General features: G+C 46.9%; 1 protein-coding gene across 1 annotated transcript in view; it reads right to left on the minus strand.

Moving 5' to 3' along the window:
• Positions 1–722: 722 nt before the first annotated feature.
• Positions 723–14,261, minus strand: part of QRFPR (pyroglutamylated RFamide peptide receptor) — a 144,449-nt gene continuing 130,910 nt past the window's right edge. The window contains exon 5 of the mRNA XM_044277462.1: positions 723–828. Coding sequence (XP_044133397.1) covers positions 723–828 — 106 coding nt within the window. The remainder of the gene's footprint in view (positions 829–14,261) is intronic.

A 14,261-nucleotide genomic window follows, 5' to 3' on the forward strand; every position in this document is an offset into this window, starting at 1 on the left:
AATAGTCAATAGCCAGTTATATTTTGTATGAAAAAGAATTGTGATTATTATGTAAAACCAAATATGATAGATAAAATAAAGAGAAAATCAATAATTCCATGTGTAAAATAGTCATTTTGATATTTAAAATTATTTGTAATTAATCAATTAAATAATGATGTTTTAACAGAAACACTATGTGCTGGACTTCACCTTTTTCCCATTACGTATTTCCTGGTTCCAGGTGTCCATGCACCTGGAGTGTCCTGTAGTTGAGGGGTTGAGCGGACTGTCTTTTTTGTATGCTTTCTACATAAGCCGACCACTAGGGGCCCCACCAATCATTAGACTTGAGGCCCATGTTTCCCTGTTTGGAGCGCAGACATACATGTGCGTCCGCTACTCCATTCAAATCTTTATGGGACTTCTGGAGCTTGGTGATCAAATACTGTGGATAGGGGAGAAGTTCTTAGTGACCACCCATATGTGTTTTTACTGACGTAAACAATGGAGGTTTTAGCTAAACGGCTGGCTTTAATCATTCAATACATGTACTTAAAATGGTGCATTAAAAACTATAACTTGTCCTGCAAAAAATAAGACCTCATACAAGTACATTTATGAAAAAACAAAAAAGTTCTAGCTCTTGGAATGCAATTTTTAAAAAATGTGCTTGGTCACTAAGGGGTTAATGTGACAACCCCTTTAACACTTGGCAGATTAAAATTCCAACCACAACATATTTACTTACTGTATTCTATCATCATATGCACAACATGAAATGGTGCCCAGCAGACTGAAAAAAGGACAACCACTGTTATCATCATTATGATAGCTCGCTTCTTCTTCCTAGATGAAAGTAATTGCAGTTAATCAAGGTCACTGAACATGTAATATCTATTATAGATCATTCTTTCTTTATACTCAGATAATCATTTCCAACACAACAATTAGATGAGCATTCTTGACATACTATGGTAGACTATATAATGAAAATTAAGCTGCAGCACATCTTTGAATCTAATGGAACCCTTTAATGACCAGGCCTGAAAAAAGCCTTAATGACCAGACTAAGAATGAAATAATTTATTATTTTTTTATTCCGATTCATCTAAATTGGCAAACTAATTATGAGTCATATAGGGCTGGAAATTGTCAATCCCTTCTCTATCTTCTGCTACAAAATTAATATTCCACAGTGTAAATAATGATTTGTTGTGGATTTTCTGAAGCTCAGTGTCTCCATTCATTTAATGGGGGATGTAGTCCCCACAGAAATCCACAACTTAACCCATGTGTAAATATCCCCAACAAAATCTGTACCAAAGGTTTGTAGAAATCCACACCTGTGTATTGTCTGGAAGACTTTTTGGCCACATGTGATGGCCCCCTTAGCTGTAACAGGAAAGCTTATTTGAATATCTATTTTTTTCCAGAAACCCAAGAAGAACGTTGTCTGGTCTATAAGACTCCTCATACCTTCTGGGTCCATTCACACGTCCGTTTTTTCTTTCCTGATCTGTTCCGTTTTTTGCGGAACAGATCAGGACCAGATCTGGACCCATTCATTTTAAATGGGTCCTGGAAAAAATCGGACAGCACAATGTGTGCTGTCCGTTTCCGTTGTTCCGTTCCGCATGTCCGTTTAAATATAAAACATGTCCTATTCTTTTCCGCAAAATTCGGATCCTGGTACAATACAAAGTCAATGGATCCGCAAAAAACGGAAGACATTCGGATGTCATTCCGTATGTCTTCCGTTTTTTGCGGAATCCGTTCCTGGAAACACATAGCAAATTTATATATTTTTTTTTTCCATTTTTTTTCAAAGAAATCCAAACAACTTTATTTGATTATTGAAATGTATACATGTTTCCGTTTTTTGCGGATCCGCAAAAAACGGATGACATACGGATGACATACGGAAACATTTTCAGGAACAACGGATCCGCAAAAAACTGACCGAAATTCGGATTATAGAAAAATACTGACGTGTGAATGTAGCCTAAAAGAAATAGTACTCTCTGAATCCTGACCAAGGCCTCTCACCAAGCTAATCAATATCTCTCTGATCTGCAAAGAGGGTTAAGCATTGACTGTTTAAAAGGTCAAGCATTGACTTTTCTTTTTAGAATCTGAGCTATTTTAAATATTGTTTTCCAAGAGGAGCATTGCCTGGTCCATAAGACTCATCACAACTACTCAGCACTTTCCATAAGGAGAAAATGTATTTCTCTCAGTTCTACCAAATGAATCAGAAAAAAATCAAATTCTACTATAATTTGGGTTGAATTTTGATTCTAACTAATTTATCCTTTTATCTCTAGACCAGATGCTATTTCATGATTTATCACCCATGGTGGTTAAATGGTCCTAACTAGAGATGAGCGAATCGAAGTTGATGAAGTGGAATTCTATCCGAATTTCAGCCAATCAGCAGCCAGCCAGCCCTGTGATGTCACAGCCCTATAAATAGCTTCAGCCATCTTGGATTCAGCCATTTTCCAGTGTACTTAGTGCAGGGAGAGACGTCAGCAGGCGCTAGAAACAGTGCTAGAAGAGACTTTAAAACTTTTATTTTGCTGAATAGAAGTTCAGGGAAAGATCATTTGAAGTGTAGGGAAAGAATAGGAAGGAATTATTCCACACTATAAAAGGAGAACATAGAGAACAAGGTCTAATAGGGAAGTGTACAGCCTAGGTAATAGGAGCAATCCTTTTACACCTTGCTGCACTGACTGGGATCCAAATTGCCATTATACTGCTGCTCTCAGGTTTGCAATAGATGATACCTCTAATTCCAGCAAACGGTTCTTTTTATTGGGGTGAAAGTGCTGTTTGATACAGCCATTAACAGGGTGTATTACTAGGAAATATTTCTATGTCTTTTTAGCCCTTGTGCGGTATAGTTATATTTTCTAAAGCCTTTTATGGCGTGGATAAGTGGGAAAAAAAGGGCATATTTGCTGTTCAGCGGTGCAGTTATATGTTCTAAAGACATATTTGGCGTGTATAAGTGGGGGGAAAAAGGGCTTATCAGCCATTGTGTGGTGAAGTGAGAAAATGACAGCCCTTTTTGGGGTGTATTAGTGGCAAAAAAAGTATTATTTGCCGTTTAGCGGTGCAGTTATATGTTCTAAAGCCTTTTTTGGAGTGTATTAGTGGGTGAAAAAAGGGCTTATTAGCAGTTGTGTGGTGAAATTAGAAAATTACTGCCCTTTTTGGCATGTATTAGTGGGGGAGAAAAAGTATTATTTGTCGTTCAGCGGTGCAGTTATATGTTCTAAAGCCTTTTTTTGGCGTGTATTAGTGGCAAAGGTCACGAACCAGCAGGTGTGAACCCACTGTGCCACGTGTCCTACCTCCTCTAAGGGCGTTGTCTAAGTGAACCCCTCGATTCTTCACAGCACCCCTGATGGTGGGGATAGACTTTCCCGAGGGGAACACCAAGTTGCAACCTGTTGAAGAGGATAGGCACACAAGGCAGCTGGTCCAGGCAGACCAGGAGGTAAAAGGGAAAGGTACTAGAAGTACAGGCATTGCGTAGTCATTACCAGGAGCAACAGTGCAGGACCGAAGGATGAGGCAGAGGCGTAGTCAGACAGGCGAAAGGTCAAGGCAGGCGGCACAGGTACAGATCAGGCAATCCGGTTCGGCAACAGGAGAGTCAAGGCTAGCACTAGGGATCAGATGGGTAGCAGAATCCAATAACACAAATACGAGTCAGGAACACAGGAAGACAAGTGATTATCAGGAGCCTTAGCAGAGCACAAGGACCTTGACGCTGAGGTATCTGGGAAGGGAGCTGAGCCACTTATATATGCACAGGAGGGCTAGGATAGGTCAGCAAGGTCACATGACCTAAGCCACAAAACCCAGGAAGTAACGCGCGCCGGCCCTTAAGGAACTGCAGCAGTAACAAACAGCAAACATGCTGTGGCCAGGGCTGAGAGCAAACTGTAGAGCGGATCCAGAACAACAGCACCAACACAGACAAAGCCCAGGACTTTAGCGTTGAAATGGGAAGCACCGGCCGCAGATCACCGCTGAACACGGTGCTCAGAACCACGGCGGTAAGCAGGGGAACAGCGGCGCACAGCAACTGTTACAGCAAAAAAATGTATTATTTGCCATTCAACGGTGCAGTTATATGTTCTAAAGTTTTTTTTGGGCGTGTATTAGTGGGGAAAAAAAGGGATTATTAGCCATTGTGTGGTGAAGTGAGAGAATTACAGCCCTTTTTGGTGTGTATTATTTGCCGTTCAGCTGTGCAGTTATATGTTCTAAAGCCTTTTTTGTCTTGTATTAGTGGCAAAAAAAAAAGGATTATTTGCCGTTGTGTGGTGGTGACAAAATTACAGATTTTTTGGGGTGTATTAATTTCCTTTGTATTTACTTATTTGATCTAACAGTATGTCAGATAGAGAAGTGACAGGCCCCGCACAGGGAAAATGCAGAGGCCTAAATGTTTCTGGAGCAGGCATAGGTCACATCAGAGTAAGGGGGCATCGCAGCAGGGGTCACTTCCAGAGGCCTGAGCTCCCAGTGTCAGCTAGCGGTCGTGTCTTGACTAGCAACCCAGTGGTTCTTGAATGGTTGACTCGGTCATCCACTTCGTCCCAAGTGACATCACACACCTCCAGCCAAGAGTCAGTGGGTTCGTCAGACACAACCCTTAGTTGGCATGGCCCAGGAGCACCTGTCCTTAACCTTCCTCTGTCCTTTTCTGTTTCCTCAGCCAGAGAAGTATTATATGCTGTGGGCTCAGCTATACAGCAAGAACGAGCTACTAGAGGTCCGAGGACTGTCAGCAGCTACTGCCCAGCCAAAGTCTGGAGGAGACATCTGCTGCTTTCTCCGGTAGGTGGGCAAGTAGTGATAAGGAGAGTGGTGTGGTTGCTGGTCAGGCTCCTGGATCAGAGACCGTTGAGGAGGACATCGGTGACGTGCAGACAGTACTTGATGATGATAAAGCAGATCGCAATTGGGAGCCGGCTGACGAAGGGGCTTCATCAACATCAGAAGAAGAGGGTGGCAGCTTGCCCGTGAGGTAGCGCAGGAGGCAGCAAGTTGGTAGCGTGGCTTGGAGTCAGCAGGGTGGCGGCAGTAAGAGGTCGGTAGCCAAACGTGCCTGGGGTAGGCCACCCGCTTTGCAGGAGACTACCTGCCTGAAAAGTAGTGGTGCACGGGTTCACGGATGTATCAGCAGTAGCAGTCAGTCAGTGCAGAGTTTTGGGGGTAAAATCACCCACTCGGCGGTGTGGCAGTCTTTTAGGCCGCCAGAGGAGGTGAACATGGCCTTTTGCCGAATCTGTGGGCAGAAGGTGAAGAGTGGCCAGGGTGCCACTGTTAGCACCACGGCCCTGCGTCAACATATGCAGCATCACCATAAAGTGGCCTGGGAGAACTGTGACTTGAATATGGTGGTTCAGCCTGCCGGCTGCCGCAACAACCGCTGCATTACCCGGTGGCACACACCCGATATCAGTTAGTCAAGGCTCCACCACCAAAGCGATCTGTCTGTCCTTCCCATCATCTACTGATGCTCCCCTTCCTCGCATTCCTATTCCTCATCAGTCATTCCATCAGCAATCGATCGCCAAAGCGATTTCCAAGAGAAGACAGTATGCGCGCAAAAGCTGAATGTGCACCAGGCCAGGTTGCTGGTGCTGCAGTCACTCCCTTTCCAAGTGGTGGACTTTGCACCTTTCAGAGAACTGATGGCTTGTGCCAAGCAAAGGTGAAGGGTTCCAAGCAGTCATTTTTTTGCCAAAAAGGCAGTACCAACCCTGCACAAATATGTAGAACAGAAGGTGGGCCAGTCCTTGAGCCTGTCGATGTTTGCCAAAGTGCATGGCAGCATCAACGTATGGAGCTGTAACTACGGTCAAGGACAATATATGTTAATGTGGTTCCTGCCCAACCAAACAAGCAACTTAGCCAGGTGATGCCGCTTCCGCCTCCACGTTCTCACGCCGTTGGTCCTGCGACAATGTCCGCCTCTGCCTCCTCATCCTCCACTGTGTCCTCAGCCTCCACTGCAGGGACAATTCACAGTGCTCCTCCAACATACCACATGTGCAGGGCATGGCGGTGTCACGCTGTTGTACACCTTGTTTGCCTGGGCGAACGGAGTCACACAGGGGAGGAACTGCTCCATGTCCTTCATCATGAAATCAAATCCTGGCTTTCTCCACGACAACTCAAAATCAGAACCATGGTGACCGACAACGGGAAAAACATGGTGTCAGCACTGCGTCAAGGAGGGCTGAGCCATGCGCCCTGCATGGTGCACATGTTCAATCTCGTTGTCAAGCGGTTCCTGAAGTCTTCCATCTGCAAGACATCCTAAAAATGGCCAGGAAACTTTGCATAGACTTCAGCCACTCGTACACCGCCAAGCACACCCTCCTTGAGCTGCAGCGGCAGAACAGGGTCCCCCAACACAGGCTGATATGCAACGTTTCCACCCGTTGGAATTCCACCCTCCATATGTTGGACCGACTATACGAACAGAGAAAGGCCATAAACGATTTCTTGTTGATCTAAGCGGACAGAAGTACTCCCCTGTGTAATTTTGATGTCAGCAAGTGGAAGCTCATGCGTGACACCTGCTGTTTGCTCAGGCACTTTGAGGATGCCGTGTTATTTGACAGTCGATATGACTACGGGATGAACAACATGCTGGTACATCTGCCTGGTCAGGATACTGGAGACGTGGCGTCTACATCTCACGGCCACATGAGCCCTGTGGGGGCTGAACTGGAGGAAGAGGAGGACATTGAGGCACGAGCAATGTGTAGCGAAATGGGTGGTGTTTATCTGCAGGTGACAGGAGAGGATGAGCAGGAGCTTCTTCAGGAGCAAGAGGGAGATGAGAAAGATGAGGCAGATGACCCAGGCTCACCGTGGCTGTATGCAGTGGAGATGGAGGCAGGGTGTCCCTCTGAGTCACTTGCTCAAATGGCCGGCTGCATGCTCACTTACTTGCATAGTGACAGCCGAATTGTCATCATTCGGCAGAGGGATGACTTCTGGCTCTTGTCTGACCTTGTTGGACTCTCGCTACTGATCCAAAATGGGGGCCTTTTTTACACCCGCTGAGAGGGAGGACAAACTGAAATACTATAGAGACATCCTATGTAGTCAGTTGGCCGCTACCTATGGGCGCCATCGCCCTTCCTCACGCAGGTCTGACCAGGGAGGTCCTCTGTGCTCACGTTCCACTGCCATGGCTGCTGGGGGGTTGGGGTTGCAGAAGCATTACCAGCTCCATCAGCAGCAACTTAAGTCTAGAGTCGATGATGAGCAGTTTTCTTCACCCGCCTACTGAAGAAACTACTCACCAGCAGCAGCAGATAGACATAGACCAGAACTTGAATCAGCAGGTTGTGGCATACTTGGCGTGCACCCTGCCATCCCACATCAAAAATCCCCTGGACGACTGGGCAGCCAAACTCAATCTGTCCTGCCCAGCCAGTAGTGTGGCATCAGAGTGGGTGTTTAGTGTGGCGGGGGCCATAGTTATCCCAAGGAGAACTCGCCTGTACATCCAAAATGTGGAGAGACTGACCTTTGTCAAGATGAAAAAGGCGTGGATCAGCATGGGAATTCCACCCACAAATGCCTGATGCATCAGATTAGATCATCCATGCTACCTCACCCAAACCTCGACAAAAGAGACCGGTTTCTTCCGGCTACCTGCCTCAGCTACTATTCTGATGCTGCCACTAGTGATAGACGAACATCGGCCGGGATGTTTCGCGAACGCGCGTTTGCGATCAAATGTTCGCAAACTAGCGCGCTCGCGGCGAGCCCCATTCACTTTAAAGGCAGGCGAACCTGAAAAACCTTAAGGTCATATTTGCAGCCACCAAATACTTACTAGAAGTGCACAAATTGTCCCACAACATGGACATTGACATACCAGAGGGGGATAAATGGCAAAAATTCCAACAAAAAATATGTATTTTAATCAGGGGCCATTTTTATGCGTCTTAAAGGGAAACTCTCAAAAATGGAACTACGGGCCCCAAAAATTAGGCATTCATCTGACAGAAAATAACAAGTGATTATGTGGCCAGAGGTATATTAGACGCTCAGTGGATAACAATTTTACTGTAGGCCAGTGGAGTACAGGCCCCAAAAATTATGCATTCACCTGACAGAAAATAACAAGTGATTAGGTGGCTGGAGGTATATTAGACGGTCAGTGGATAACAATTTTACTGCAGGCCAGTAAAGTACAGGCTCCAAACATTAAGCATTCACCTGACAGAAAAGAACAAGTGATTATGTGGTTGGAGGTATATTAGACGGTCAGTGCATAACAATTTTACTGTAGGCCAGTGGTGTACAGGCCCCAAAAATTATGCATTCACTGGACAGAAAAGAACAAGTGATTATGTGGCTGGAGGTATATTAGGCGGTCAGTAGAAAACAATTTTACTGCAGGCCAGTGGTGTACAGGCCCCAAAAATTATGCATTCACCTGACATAAAAGAACTAGTGATTATGTTTCTGGGGGTACATTAGGCGGTCACTAGATACTTTTTTTACTGTAGGGCACTGGAGTAGAGGCCCCAAAAATTAGGCATTCATCTGACTGAAAAGTCCTTTTATTCCGCTGTATATAAATAAGACAAGGACCATTCTTTGCTCTGGGTGGTGGCGGATATGTGGTCATCACAGGTGTTGAATTCCTCCAAAATCCATGCCTCATTGATTTTTTTAAATGTAAGGTAGTCCACACTGTCGTGAGCTAGGCAAGTGCGCTTATTGGTCACGATCCCCCCTTCTGCGCTAAACATCCTTTCGGACAGGACATTTAATGAGGGGCAAGCCAAGAGTTCCCTGGCAAACTGTGCCAGCTCTGGCCACAGTTCAAGCCTGCACACCCAGTAGTCCAGGCGTTCCTCACTTCTGAGAGCGTCCACATCGGCCGTTAACCTGATTTTAGTTGGACACCTGTCGGTCTAGGCATTCCCTGAGGTTGGATCTGGAGGGCGGCTCTCGATGGGTTGGCTGCAAGAATGATCTCATATCCGAAGTGACCAACACATCTTCAAACCGCCCTCTTCTGGCAGGCGCGGTAGGATTGGTACCTGCACCTGTTTTGCTGTGGGTGGAAATTACTCTGCCAGCACTCGCAAGAGCAGAATGCAGCATCTCTCGCAGCAAGGCCTGGAAATTCTGCATTCTGACAGCCCTCTGTGATGCTGGTAACATGTCCGCCATTTTGTGTTTGTACCGGGGGTCTAAGTACGTTGCCACCCAGTACTGGTCCTTGCCCTTTATGCTTTTTATCTGGGGGTCCCTCTTCAAACACTGGAGTATGAAGGCACCCATTTGCACTAAATTGGAAGCAGTGGAGCAGCTGGCTCCTGCTCATCGCCCAGGAGAATGTCGTCCTCGGTCTCCTCCCCCCATCCCCGGACAACACCAGAGATCCCTCCTCCTCCCCCCAGGCACCATCATCCTCTGACTCCTCTTCAGACTCTTGCTGACTTGTCTAAGATGGAGTAGCCCTTCCTCATCTTCCAGCTCCTCCTTCTCGACGGCTTGTTCAATGACACAACGCAATGCACGCTCCAGAAAGAAGGCTTAAGGCATGATGTCACCAGTGGCGCACCGACAGGGGTGGTCCAGCGGGTCTGGACTCACACTAGAACAACCAGTCAATTGTTTTATCCCTCAGGGCCACATTGCCGATTACCACAGGTTCTAGTTGCTGGCGGCGGTGGGGGGGCAGTAGGAGATGAGCGCTTCCATTGTGGAAACTCTCATCTCCATATTCATTTGTATCACCGTCCTCAGAACAGCGATACAGATGGTTGTGCTGCGGCGGGGCAGGGGAGGGAGAGGCTTTTCCCTTCCCTGTTCTTCTGATAGGCCGCAGGCACTAATGCCTGCGGCCCATCAGAGGCCGGCTCAGGCGGTGCGATGATGTCATCATTATTAGTGCATCTGGTTGCACTAAGAAGGGGCATTTTTTACTGGCACATTATGGGGGAGAGGAGCACTATAGGGATATCTGCTGGGGGCACTAAGAAGGGGCATTATTTTACTGGCATATTATGGGGGACACTATGGGGAAGGGGGAGAGGAGCACTATGAGGGCATTTACTGGGGCACTATATAGGGGTATTTTATACTGGTATACATTATGGGGACATTAGCTCAACTGCGGGCCCTAAGCAGGGGTATTTCATGTACTGTCATATTATGAGGAGAATTATTACTACTAGGGGGTATTATGGGGAGCTTTACTACTACTGAGGAGCTATGAGGAACATGATTACTAGCATGGGCACTATAGGGGTATTATTACTACTACTAAGTGTGCTCTGGCAGAGAATTTTTTCTATTTGTGGGATTTTTGGGGAGGACTGTTACTTTGGGGGACACCCTGGCACAGTATCGGCTTAGCACAATTATTTTTGGGGGACATTATCCTTATACTATTAGTGTATGGGCGCAGATTTTTTTTAGAGCACTGTGTGCCAATAATTGTTGAAGGGGCACTATCTGTGTGGTAGAAGCATTTCCAGGGGGACTTTTTCTGCAGTATAGTATTGGGGGTGGCAGGAAAGGGTGTTCAGAAGATGTAATGATGATGGAAATGTGGTAAACTAATGATTGTTTGCCAATCTCTGCAGAGACGGGAGATGGCTGAAAAATCATCATGGCGGTCTGCTCTGAATGGAGAAGATGAGGAAAGAGAAACGTCTACAACAAAGGTGACATCACTGGATGTAAGAGGCATGAGGCGCTATGTAGGATAAGAAATGCTCCGGCTCCTCCTCCTGCCATTTTCAGAAGGAGGATTCAGAGCTGGGTGAGGACGGCCAAGGGGGGCAGCAGGCCAGGGGCAGGTGGCAGATGGTGGAAGGACAGGCCTTGAGCAGCATCTGGGGAGGGAGGAGAGTGGAGGAAATTCTTGGCTGTATCCTGCTGTTGTTTATTGTATAATGTTAAGCAGGCAGTGTAGCCAGGACACACCCTTCCCTCTCCATATGATGTGTAGAGACAGGCCTCAACAATAGAATTTCAGTTGTACAGTGCTTGTTGGGAGTGGCCTATTATATGTAGGAGGGGCTTTTAATAATGGGCAGGGCTAAAACTGTGAGCGACGTGGAATGTGCGACACATTTTTCCACTCTTACAGGGCTTTTACAAATGGCCAGGCAAAAGAATCGGCGCAGCACACTATGTGCCCCGCATTTTTAAATATGAAGGGGGCTTTGAAAAATGGACGGGCAAAAGAATTGGCACAGCGCGCTACACATGCCACATTTTTTGCCTTTTGGACCCCCCTAGACAAAATCCCTGGGTGCTCCTTTGGATGTCACTGATGGTGCCCTGGCTGCGACTGACCAGTCTGGTGATCTCATCAAATGGCCGCAGAAGTCTGCATGCATCGCGCATGAGCAGCCACTGGTGCGGTGAAAAGAAACCAAGCTCCCCAGAACCTGTCCTTCTGCAGAGTTCGTACAGGTAGTCTTTAACGCCCCATTGCTGGAGCAGCCTATCAAGCATATACAAGGTGGAGTGTCAGCGTGTCGGGCTGCCACAAATCAGATGTATGAAGGGTAGGTGGTGTCGCCGCTGAACGTCAGCAAGGCGAGTCATCGATGTGCAAGATCTTCTAAAATTGCCAGAGATTTTCCTGGCCTGCCGCAAGATGTCCTGGACCCCGGGGTATTTGGCAACAAATCGCTGCATGACTAAGTTCAGGACGTGTGCCATGCACGGCACGTGTGTCATTTTGCCCTGTTTCTGCATGCTAAGCAGATTGGCACCGTTGTCGCACACCACTTTACCAACTATCAAATTGAGCAGGGTTTACCACTAATCAGCCTGTCACCGCGGAGCTGAAAGTAGTGTGGCTCTTGGCTTCCAGGCACAACAGTTGCAGCACAGCATGGCAGCGTCTCACCTGGCACATCGAATAGGTTCTGGGGAGCTTGGAAGGTGCAGCGGAAGAGGCGGTAGCAGTGGAAAAGGAGGAGTCAGCCGAGGAGGAGAAGGAGGATGGAGTAGGAGGAGGAGAAGAAGAGGCAGGCCTGCATGCAATCCGTGGCGGTAACACCAAATCCACACGGGTGCCACGGGTTAAATGCTTGACGGCCGTCAGAAGGTTCACCCAGTGGGCAGTAAAAGTTATGTATCTTCCCTGCTCGTGTTTGCTAGACCACGTGTCTGTGGTCAGATGTACAGTTATGTTCAAAATAATAGCAGTCAGACATCACTAACCTGATCAATGTTTTTAGTATAAACTATATTTCTACATGGCAAATAATTTACTAGCAGGTGTAGTAGAGTAATAGAAAACCAACAGACCCAACAGTCATAACATGCATGCTGCTGATTCTGGGTAATTAAATCACTAATTGAAAGGAACATGTTCAAAATAATAGCAGTGTGGAGTTCAATTAGTAAGGTCATTCATTCTTTGAAAAACAGGTGGCAATTATTGCCCTTATTTAAAAACCATCCCAAGCCGCCAGCAGTACCTGACAGTAGCCAGCAGCATGTTTCCAATGATAATTTTCTTCCTGAAGGCCGATGCGGCTAAAGCTCAGAAAGGCAGCCAAAAATAGTAAAACCGCAGCACTCTCTTGTCTCATTAATTCCTTTATTCTATCAAATCCATGCGACGTTTCGACCTGGACGGTCTTTTTCAAGCAACTGACAATACATCATTACCAGGCTTAAATACCCTCCTACTAGGAGGAGCTAACACACATGTCAAAAAATAATAATAAATCAAGAACACTCTTAAAACAGCAAGGCTAGGCATCCTTCCAAGATTTGCAAATATACAAATATCAATCATCACTTACTTTGGTACACCTGGTGGAGTACTGGTGGGGGTATATAATCGGGATATGTATATCATGTACTATGAATATCATGTACTAAGCGGCATGTCTGTATCCCCTTCGTTTCCATGTGACTGCGCAGGCGTGCAGAGGCATGACGCGCGCCAAAATTCTTTGAATCGCGGCGTCTTCTGGTTCCTAGTGCGCCTGCGCATCCGAACGGGGCTCGCGCCTGCGCAGAGGCACATTTGATGTGCGCAGGCGTGGACCCACGCAGGCGCACTGGTAGGCTGCTGTCCAATGTCCTGTTGCGCAAGCGCCTGTAGTACTGCGTTGTCGGTTGGCGCAATATCAGCCATCACAGTAGTTAAGTCTCCTCCTGAGCGGTACTTAGTATGCCGTACTTATAGCATCGCATGGGGGCACAAAGTCAGTAGTGTCTGGTATGGCATTGCCTATCAATTATATACAGCTGTGTCAGTTTATATAAATAGGTGACAGCAAAGTGTATTGGTTGTATACTCTTGCCATACAGCCCTCTCTGGCTCTCTGACCAGTAAAAGGAGAAAACTCCAAATTAGGCAATATATTAGTGTATCAATACAGTAGGGGGTGGGCAAAGGATAATTACCTGGAGAGTGGTAGAACCACGCAGGCGCGCGTGCTCACAGGGACAGAAGGTAAGCGAGTGGATCTCCAGCCTGCCAGCGGCGATCGCTCGCTGGCAGGCTGGAGATGTGATTTTTTTTAACCCCTAACAGGTATATTAGACGCTGTTTTGATAACAGCGTCTAATATACCTGCTACCTGCTCCTCTGGTGGTCCCTTTTGTTAGGATCGACCACCAGAGGACACAGGTAGGTCAGTAAAGTCGCACCAAACACCACACTACACTACACTACACCCCCCCCCCCCGTCACTTATTAACCCCTTATAAACCCATGATCACCCCATATAAACTCCCTGATCACCCCCCCTGTCATTGATCACCCCCCTGTCAGGCTCCGTTCAGACGTCCGTATGATTTTTACGGATCCACAGATACATGGATCGGATCCGCAAAACACATACGGACGTCTGAATGGAGCCTTACAGGGGGGTGATCAATGACAGGCGGGTGATCACCCATATAGATTCCCTGATCACCCCCTGTCATTGATCACCCCCCTGTCATTGATCACTTCCCTGTAAGGCTCCATTCAGACGTCCGTATGATTTTTACGGATCCATGGATCGGATCCGCAAAACACATGCGGACGTCTGAATGGAGCCTTACAGGGGGGTGATCAATGACAGGCGGGTGATCACCCATATAGATTCCCTGATCACCCCCTGTCATTGATCACCCCCCTGTCATTGATCACCCCCCTGTAAGGCTCCAGTCAGACGTCCGTATGATTTTTACGGATCCATGGATACATGGATCGGATCCGCAAAACACATGCGGACGTCTGAATG

This window comes from Bufo gargarizans, chromosome 1 (genome assembly GCF_014858855.1).
Source record: "Bufo gargarizans isolate SCDJY-AF-19 chromosome 1, ASM1485885v1, whole genome shotgun sequence".
Classification (NCBI taxonomy): Eukaryota; Metazoa; Chordata; class Amphibia; order Anura; family Bufonidae; genus Bufo; species Bufo gargarizans.